Source organism: Tupaia chinensis, unplaced genomic scaffold, assembly GCF_000334495.1.
Source record: "Tupaia chinensis unplaced genomic scaffold, TupChi_1.0 Scaffold000067_1, whole genome shotgun sequence".
NCBI classification, from domain to species: domain Eukaryota; kingdom Metazoa; phylum Chordata; class Mammalia; order Scandentia; family Tupaiidae; genus Tupaia; species Tupaia belangeri.
The window spans coordinates 2314727-2324351 of NW_006159526.1; the positions used below are offsets into that span (position 1 = coordinate 2314727).

Below are 9625 nucleotides of genomic sequence, written 5' to 3' on the forward strand. Positions count from 1 at the left end.
CTATCCCTTGCCCTGCCCACACCAAATCTCCACTCAAACAGTACAGTGCAGGTTCAGTGCAACCTGCACCAAAACTCAGGTTCCACCACCAACTTCCACAAGTCTATCCCTGGGCCGCTCCTGCCCAGACTGGGGCAAACACATTCCTGGGCACCTGGAGCTCAGGGAGATCCTGTCTTTCCATCAACGTGGGAATTATCAGGCTTTGATCAGGGTACCATCTGCACAAAGACCTCAGCACCCTCTGTCTAAAACACATCTCCAGCCTCCTGTTTCCCACCTGAACACCTGTGCATGTGTGCCTGGCACAGCCTAGCATTCCACAGCCCAAAATTGGCAACTGCTCCCTCCACCCACCTGGGCAACCTCAGGTAGCACTAGGGTCCTAGGACTGCCCATGTCTTTCCATTCTGCCCAAATGCCAGGGCATGTGCAGAGTACAGCTGGGGCAGGCCAGTGCCTCTTAAGTTAAGGGCCTGCAGATGCAAACTCTGTCCCCAGGCCTCTATAGCCAGTGCCCATGAGGCCCCACCCAGGCTCCCTCCTCTCACTGGCATGTCAGCCAGCAGGTTTACGCTCCATATCCACAGCTAGGACCTCTGTGCAGTCCCTTCTCCAGATGAGAATCTGTATCTCTCGCTCTGCGCCTCGACCTATCTGGCACACCTCAGGTACTCACGAGCCTCTGGGTGACTTCTGGGGTCACCTGCGCCACTGCGTGCCTGCAGCCAGAAGGCCAACACAGAGCCTGAATACAAGGCTCCAGGACCGGCCCCAGGTCTTAGGCACTTGCCAGCGGAGGGGATTCTCATGCCCATGATGGTGCAGCTCCCAAGGGAACTGGGTCCCGCTGACCTCCTCTTGCCGAACACGAACACGAGAGTCTGAGTGTCACCAGAGTCAGCCCCTCCCAGTCTCAAATCTGCCCTGAATCTTACCTCCTGCTTTGTGCTTCCTACCTGAACACCTCAAGGGTATAGGAACGGTGGCCCTCCCCGCAGTAACCACAATCTGCAATTGGGTACTCCATCATTCTCGGTGTCCTTGAGCACTCCACACAGTGGGCCCAAGGGGGTGTTCTCAGGATCTCTCCCAAATCGCTGGGTCCTGTCTTCCACCAACCCGGGTTGGGCCACTGACAAGAGCGCCACCTGAATACCTGCACATGCGCACAGAGCACAGCGACGGACTCGGCAGCTACCCAGTATCTCAACCAGCCTTGCTGACCCGGGGCTAAAGCGCCGCCCGTGCAGATGCCAGGTCGCCCACCACACTCACCACCGCTTCCAGCTTCCCGCCTGGGTCCCTGCGCATGCGCGAATGCACACCCGGCGCGGTCCGGAACCAGCCTCAGCCCCGGTTCCTCGCCCGGGCCAGGCCTGTCCCAGCCTCAGTTCGTGACACGGCTCTGCGGCAGGACGAACTCGGGCTAAATAGCCCCCTCCCCTGACCCTGCAGCACGACCGACTCGGGTTAAACTAGTTTACTCCCCTAGCCAGCATCCGCAAGGCTGCGCCGGGTAACAGCAAAGGGCCGATGTGCAGGAAACAGCAAGCGCCAGCGGGGAGACAATGGCGGCTCTCTGGCCGAACCCGGAAGTGCGTTTGGGCTCATACAGCAGGAACTACAGTTCCCAGAAGCCTTAGCGGCGCGGGCCGTGAATAGGCGGCATTCCAGTTCTTCTGGGGCGTGGAGCAGGGACGCGGCCCGACCGGAAGGGGGCGTCAGGGTTGGCGTCCTGTCCTGGGCGTCCAGTTTTGTTTTTGTTTTTTGGGTTTTTTTGCAGGGTGCCGAGACAATGAACGGAACTTGAAGGCCGACGTCAGGGCAGCGACGCGTGGGGAGTGGCCGACTTGGGAAAGGCTGGCCGTGGGCCCAGCTTGACGCCGGGGAGTCGCCTGGAAATTGGCATCGGATGGGATCCACGGGGACCTCTCCTGGGCGCTTGTCAGACTCTGCTTTGGCGCCCCAGGCAAACCTTGAGACAGTTGTGATATCCTCATTTTACTAAAGTCGGAACCGCTACCGAGCCCATCAAGGACGTGATTATTATTATTATTAATTTTGGTATTTAATAATAATAGTGGGGCTGGCAGGTGGATTGGCACTGGACTGCCACATTGTGGACTGCGGTTCGGGACCCGGACCTGGTGGCTTGCTTTCTCATTTACCCTTTCACTGTCTCTCTCTCATTAAATTTTAAAAATAGTAATAATAACAAACAGAACTAAGTAAGTAAATTATTATTTTAAAAATAATAATAGTAAAATTCCTTTCATCCTTTTTTAGAAATCGAGTTATCTACCAGTAAGGCCACAGTCTATTCCCTACTTTTCCCTTTTTTCTTTGCCCTCACCTCCTGCACATTTGCCTGGCACATTTAACCCCCTTCTGCAACAGATCAAGCAATCTCCTGCCACAAAGCCTTTGCCTATCTTGATCCCCCTGTCTGGTGGGCTCTTCTGAGATATCCACCCGGTTCTCAGCGTCTGGTCACCAGACCGTCTGGTCTCACCATCTGTCAACTTCTCATAAGGCATTGCCCAACCACCTATCTAAACATGCAAACAAACCCTTCCCTCCCTACATGCTCCCTGCCTTTTCCCTCATCTTTATTTTCTGTAGCGAATGTTTCACTGTCTAACACAGGACATGTTTTAGGTTTTTATTTAGTCTGTTGTCTGCCTTCACCTCTAGAATGTTAACCCCATAAAGGTTAAGATTTGTATCTGTTTTGGCCACTGCATATTCTCAGCACCTAAAATGGTACCAATAAATAGTTGTTGAGTAAATAAAAGTTCCTGGCTCTATGGGTTTTTTTAGAGATATTTTTGCTATAGGGTGTGTGTGCTCACCAGAGAGACAGAGACTGAAAGTGAGAAATCACCCCGGGGGGATGGCAACACCGCAACCCCCTCTCCTTCATTCTCTCTGGATCTTGGGCACACATGCACAGTCACCCAGTGCGAGGTTTAAGCCATCAGGTCTGGGATTCGAACTGTAGTTGACTACATGAATGACCAGTGACGTAACCATTATGCCGTCTGCTGGTCCCTCTGGCCCTATATTAAACATTTTAATATCTCATCAACTGGCCCAATAACCCAATCAGGTAATTCTATTAAATACCGCCCCACCAGGGAGAAAGCTTAAAATTAGAGCCCTGCTGTTTGAAAATAAAGTATTTCTTAGCTTTTGAAAAGAATGCTTGTCAAAGCCCTCCTATAGTTTTCCTCATTTAAATTCCAATTTTAAAAATTTATTTATGTATCTATTTATTTGTTGTGATTTTCAAGCTCCTAGGTCTGGGACTCAAACCATGGTTAACATGTGGGAATCCACAATAACTGATTGCTATTCAAATCCAACCCTGGTGTGTTTGGGTGCTTGTACATTTGTGCTCCAAATCACCATAGAATGGAGAAATGGAAGAAAAAAGATTGCAACATATCCATGCTCCATTTGGGGGAGTGCTCTCTCTCTCTCTCTCTCTCTCTCTCTCTCTCTCTCATAAGCACATGTATCCTCTGGCAATAAAATTAAAAGTAGTAAGCATTTAAAGCATTTATGTAACACTGTGCCAGGCACAGTCGTAAGTCTCTCTCTCTCTCTCTTGTGTATGTGTGTGCGTGTGTGTGTATGTGTGTGCACTCATGAAGGTCTCCAGACCCATGTCAGCATATAAGGCTGTACTATTATTTACAGTTTATGGAAGATGAAAGTGAAGCCTAGGGATGTTCAGTAACTCACCCTAGATTGTGAGAGTAGAGCTGAGATACGAGCCCAAGAAGTCTGACTATGGCGTCTGTGCTCTTAACTTTATATTAAAAAGGGGCAGGGGCCAGCAGATGGCATAATGGTTATGTCACTGGACTTCCCACATGACCGACTGTGGTTTAGATCCTAGACCCGGAGGTTTGAAATTCACATTGGGCATGTGTGCATGTGTGCAAAATCTCGAGAGGAGAGTAGAGGAAAAGGGATTGCAATGTGGCCATCCCCCCGGAGGGTGATTTCTCTCTGTCTCTTTGGCAAACATACATGCTCTATAGCATAAATATCTCTAAAAAAAAATAGGAAAGGAATTGTATTGTCCCTTCTGTACAAGCAATTCTTTTGTATCTTTCCTCTGTACAAGCAATTCTTTTTCTTTTTTTTTTTGAGAGGTTTTCGCTATAGGGCACGTGCACTCACCAGACAGAGAGAGACAAAGATAGAAAGCGAGAAATCACCCCCCAGAGGGGATGGCCACGCCGCAATCCCTTCTCCTCCATTCTCCTCTCGGGATCTTGGGCACGCACGCACCCGCACCCGGCGTGAGTTTTAAGCCACCGGGTCCGGGACACGAACCACGGTCGACTATGTGGGAGTCCAGCGACATAGCCATTATGCTAACTGCTGGTTCCCAGCAGTTTTTTTTTTTTTTGAGAGAGATTTTTGCTATAGCGTGTGTGCTCACCTGAGCAAAGGAGAGACAGGGTCTGGTACTCAAACCTCAATAAACTCTGGGGAGTCCAGTAACGTGACCATTACACCATCTGCTGGTCCCTATACAAGCAATTCTAAGTTGTTGAAAAAGGTTCATATTTATTCACAATAAAAACAAAGAAATAAAAAAACTTACAAGTAAATTTATTATGATGGATATAAGACGTTAGAAGGAATCCTTGAAACCTTACTAAGAGAGATAAAAGACGAATCTAAGCTTTTATGAAGAATTACCTACTCAGTTCTCCAATTGATTCCGACATGTCTCAACCAAATTGTCCATTTCCCTTCCTGTCCCCAACATACTCCTCCCCAGTTCTTGCCTCAGAAAGTGATCTCCCAATGATCTCGTTGCTCTGGCAAGAAGCCTTCGAGCCATTCTCGACTCCTCACTCTCTTCGCCTTCAACAAATCCCATCCTCACCATCTCCACCTTTTCACACCTCGAGATTCAAAGCGCCTCATGCTACTCCTCCCTAGGAGCCTAAATCCTTGGCTTGCTTCGTGTTTTCTCCCATCAGCTCCTTGTCCCTTGTCCACTACCGTGTTTTGAAAAGCCACTGCTCATCTGACGTCTGCATGTGTCCCTTGCTCATCTCTGGCTCACTCAGACTCATTCTCTCCCTGCTGCTATGTCCACCAACAGTGTTTGCTCAGCTTCAAGATGTATGTGACTATGGTATCCTCAGCTAATAAGTCTTGAATCTTGGTCTCTAATTCTAGTTCCAAGGGCTGTCACTTTCACCTTGTCCTCATTCCTTTTAAAGAAATATGAATCAAAAACCCAAGATTTGGTGGAAGTCAGGATCCAGAGCCTGACCAACAAACACATTGGCAGAACACCATAAAGTCTACAAAGATGAATGTCTGGATTATAATATGCACTTAATAAATGCCATTGACTGTATGATTGAGCGGGGTTTCTTTTTTTTCTTTTTGGTAGAGGTTTTTGCTATAGAGTATGTGCACTCACCAGACAGACAGAGAGAGACAGAGAGACAGAAAACGAGAAATCACCCCCCGGGGGGGATGGCCATGCCACAATCCCTTCTCCTCCATTCTCCTCTCGGGATCTTGGGCATGCATGCACACATGCATGGCATGAATGTAAGCCACCAGGTCCGGAGCTCGAACCACAGTCGACTACATGGGAGTTTAGCGACATAGCCATTATGCTAACTGCTGGTCCCTGAGTGTGGTTTCTGGAGAAAGGACTTCTGGAGAAAGGATCTCTGCTTCCATTAGGTTGAGGGGTTGATTTGGCAGTAAATGTCGGCCCCTGGATTCACAAGCACCTGTTAATCAAAGAGGAAAGGTGAGTTTCGCTGGCGTGGGTCTACTTGTAGACACAAACAGCCTGGCACTTTCCTTTCCCATGGTTGGAAATTCCAGAGGGTGTCTTCCTTTCTCACTGTACTTTGGTAAGTTTTTTCCCATCAAATCTCAGGTGAGACTTGAGCTTTGGTTGGCACCTTGATTACAGCCTCACTGAAGAACCATCTAACCAATGTCTGGAATCCTGACCCACAGAAACTGTGAGATAATAAATGTGTGTTGTTTTAAGCTATTAAACCTGAGATAACTTGATATGCAATGGACACCTAATATATCCCCTTCGGTGTGTTTTCATCTGATGCCCCTCGACTTGGAGTGCTCCAGTATATCCCCTTTGTACGGCTTGCTTCTTTTCCTCCCTCTGTGACATAGCAGACACTGAGTTGGCCGCTTAACTCTTTTCTCCACACCTCCTTTGCCTGCTTCTACTGAAGAGACTGGGAAGGCTAACACCTCACTTTGTTAGTCTCCTTTACAAGAGGGAGTACCAGGTGACCCCCATTCTGACTGAAGAGATAAAAGAGAAAGCTTACTAGGTGGAATTTCTGGGAAGAACTTTTACTCGGCTGATAATAGGGAACAAACAGGATTCCCCTCTCTAGCCTCTAATGAAGAAGGGAACTTAAGTGGCTAAATCTATATCTGTTCATGGCTGACTGGAGAGCTGACAAACCTAAACACAATCTATACGATGGCCTCAGCCAATCTGATTCTCCTCTAGAGAGTCTGAACCTAGAAAAAGATTTTTCTTTTTTGGAGAGGTTTTTGCTATAGGGTGCGTGCGCTCACCAGAAAGAGAGAGAGACAGAGAAACAGAAAGCGAGAAATCACCCCCTGGGGGGATGGCCACACCGCAATCCCTTCTCCATTCTCCTCTCGGGATCTTGGGCACACACACACACACAGGCCTGGCATGAGTTTAAGCCATCGGGTCTGGGACTTGAACCATGGTCGCCTACACAGGAGTCCAGCGACATAGCCATTACGCCAACTGCTGGTCCCAAGGGTTTATCTTTCTTAATATTAAGAATCCTTTTTTTTTTAGAGAGAGATATTTTTGCTATAGAGCGCATATACTCACTATAGCAAAAAGTGAGAAATCACCCCCCCTCCAGGTGTGATGGCCACACCGCAATCCTTCTCCTCCATTCTTCTCTCTGGATTTTGGGCACTTATGCCCGTGCACCCAGTGTGAAGTTTAAGCCACCGGTATATTGGAATACTCGAGATTCATCCTGTCTGGAGAAAGTGAAATTCAGTTCAGCTCTTCTGAATGACATTTTTAAAATAAATAAAAATAGATACAATGGGGCCAGCAGGAGTTATAGAGTTTAAGGCACTGAAGCTCACATGGTCAACTGCATAGTTTGAGCCTTTGACTCAGCAACTTGAAAATCTCAGCAGGCACATGAGCGTGCATGCTCCGAATCCCAAGAGAAGAACAGAAGAGGAATTGTGGCATGGCACCCCCTTGGGGAATGATTTCTCACTCTCTCTCTCCCTGTCTCTGTCTGTCTTTCTCTGGTGAGTGCACATGCCCTATAGCAAAAATAAATAAATAAATAGTAATAGAAATGAAAAAGAATGGAAAGGAACAAAACAAGAAAGAAATGGAACAAAATGCAACGGGATCGCACAGAGTGAAGTGAGATGGAATGCAAAGAACTGGAATGGAGTGGAGTGAATGGGAAGACATGGAGAGAAAAAGAATAGGAATGAATAGAGTTGGGGGAATGGAGAGAAATGGAGAATAAATGGATGGAGTAATGTGACATTGAAAGACAGAAATGGAGTACATTTCCATGAATAAAAAGAAAATAGGTAGAGTGAAAATAAATGCGATGGAAACATGGAATGGATTTCAAAATGGTGTGCACCGGAAAGGAATGGAACAAAAGGAACTAGAAAATGATAGAATAGAATGGAATAGAAAAGATTTTAAAAGAAAATTTCTCTTGAGAGAGAGACTTTCAAAGTCCAAAGATCAGCATAACAGAAAAATACCTCATAATCCGAGTCTGTGTTTTCTTGTGATAGATCGCAGACCAATGGCGGCTCTGCAGGTTTGGTTGGAAGCTTCCTGGAGCTGGGAACATAATCTTCACGGGTTGCTGAAGGTGGCTCCCTCTGCGAGTGAGCAGAGAGGTCAGGTAGGATCCACAGAAACAGACTTCTTGGAAGGAGTCAACTTACACACCTCAGAGACTCTGAGGAAGTGATTCACTCAGGTTCTTGCAGAGAACCAGGTGCAGAGCAGGCTTAGTACCTAGTCCCTGCACCTGGCCCAGGACTCTTTCTCCTGCTGGCTCCACTAATCGCCACTCCTAACCTCCTTGTCACCTCAGCATGTGCAAGGCTAGTACCACCTCACTGGTAATCTAACTCCTAGAGGGGACAAAATGGGAGCCAAAATCCTGAAATCTGACCCAGCTTCCTGTGAGGCCTTGGGCCACCCTGTGATACACAATGGAGAGTTTAGACAAGATGGTCTTTTGAGCTTGTCAAGCATAAAATTCTCAGCCTGTATTTTCCCAATAGCTTGCTTACTTGCCTGTGTGTGTGTGTGTGTGTGTGTGTGTGTAAATGTTTTTGCTTTAAAACCCAATATACTCACTGGAGAGAGAGAAGGACAGTGAGTAGGAGAGTGAGAAATCACCCCCAAGGGGGGTGGTCACACCCCAATCCCTTCTCCATTCTTGTCCAAGATCTTGGGCATGCACACACACATGCCCCATGTGAGTTTCAAGCCACTTGGTCTAGGGCTTGAGCCACGATTGGCCATGTGGGAGTCCAGTGACATAACTGCTGTGCCATCTGTTGGTCCTTCCCCTACAGCTTTCTTAATCAAATCCAATAGGGCCAATGTACCTCATAGAACTGCTCTGGGTGCTCTGTTGGCAGCATCTGGAAAAAAAATAAAATTGCGAAGAGGGTTTAGGGCTTGAGATGGAAGTCACCCTCAGAAATAGTTTGGCCTTAGAGGCATCTACTTCCCTTCTGATTCCCAAACGGGCTTGTGGCTAAACACGGTCACATTAAAGAACGAGAAAACAAGGAGAAGAGATGGAACGGCTGGAGAGAGTCGTGATCCTGAAACTGCAAGGGAGGAGGTGCCGAAAGACCCAACCTGGCCCTGGATGTCAGGAAATTTTGCCAGACCCCGCCCAAACCCTGTGAGGTAGGGCTGGAACAGCCCTGCTGGGCTGGGCAAGAGCCAGTTAGGGGGGCAGGGAAGGTCCGTCTGGAGTGTCACCCACCTCTTTGCCTCTGATTTGTTCCCATGGCTTTGGTATATTGGAATACTCGAGATTCATCCTGTCTGGAGAAAGTGAATCCCAGCCCAGAGCTGGAGTTAGGAAGACATGTGAGGGAAGGGGGCCCTATTCTCAGAACTCCCCCTCAACTCCAGTGAGCATGACCTGGGAATGTCCTGGGAATCGCATTCTAGGTTAGGTAAGGCTGTTCGGTGACACAGATGAGGACAGACATCTAAGCCCTACCCAGTTGTGCCATTGGGTCATGGAGCCTGTGATTGGCTCTTTATCTTTCCTGGCTTTGGTTTTACTCTCTGAAATGGAGCTGTATTGGATAGTCTGGAACACCTCCCTTATCATAAGGCTCATCTTTCCAGAATCCTAGTTCCAGAAATATCAAAGGTTTCATTTTGCCTTTAGTCAATGCCCACCTGTCAGTAGAGGGCACGGGAGGCACTAGGTTGAGACAGATTATGAGACCAGGTTTAGATTCAGCAGGCAGTAGTGGTTGTGGTGGGGTTTCCTTAAAACACCATAGAGGTGGCTAG

General features: G+C 47.9%; 2 protein-coding genes across 6 annotated transcripts in view; both read right to left on the minus strand.

The window, feature by feature from the left end:
• ZNF180 (zinc finger protein 180) overlaps positions 1–1760 on the minus strand; it is a 34101-nt gene extending 32341 nt beyond the window's left edge. Inside the window, exons 1-2 of one of the 5 annotated variants that reach the window (XM_014582962.2) lie at positions 1279–1755; positions 939–1011 (exon numbers count right to left, since the gene is read on the minus strand). In XM_014582962.2, the coding sequence (XP_014438448.1) occupies positions 939–1011; positions 1279–1314 (109 nt within the window). In that variant the 5' untranslated portion in view covers positions 1315–1755. Of the gene's footprint in view, positions 1–938; positions 1012–1278 lie in introns of all 5 variants that reach the window. The other 4 variants (XM_027766868.1, XM_014582956.2, XM_027766867.1 and 1 more) reach the window with 4 other exon arrangements.
• Positions 1761–5634: 3874 nt separating this feature from the next.
• The window catches only part of CEACAM20 (CEA cell adhesion molecule 20), a 78263-nt gene continuing 74272 nt past the window's right edge, over positions 5635–9625 (minus strand). Inside the window, exons 17-20 of the mRNA XM_006142145.3 lie at positions 9081–9142; positions 8692–8727; positions 7828–7950; positions 5635–5783 (exon numbers count right to left, since the gene is read on the minus strand). Of these exons, the coding sequence (XP_006142207.1) occupies positions 5730–5783; positions 7828–7950; positions 8692–8727; positions 9081–9142 (275 nt within the window). The 3' untranslated portion in view covers positions 5635–5729. The remainder of the gene's footprint in view (positions 5784–7827; positions 7951–8691; positions 8728–9080; positions 9143–9625) is intronic.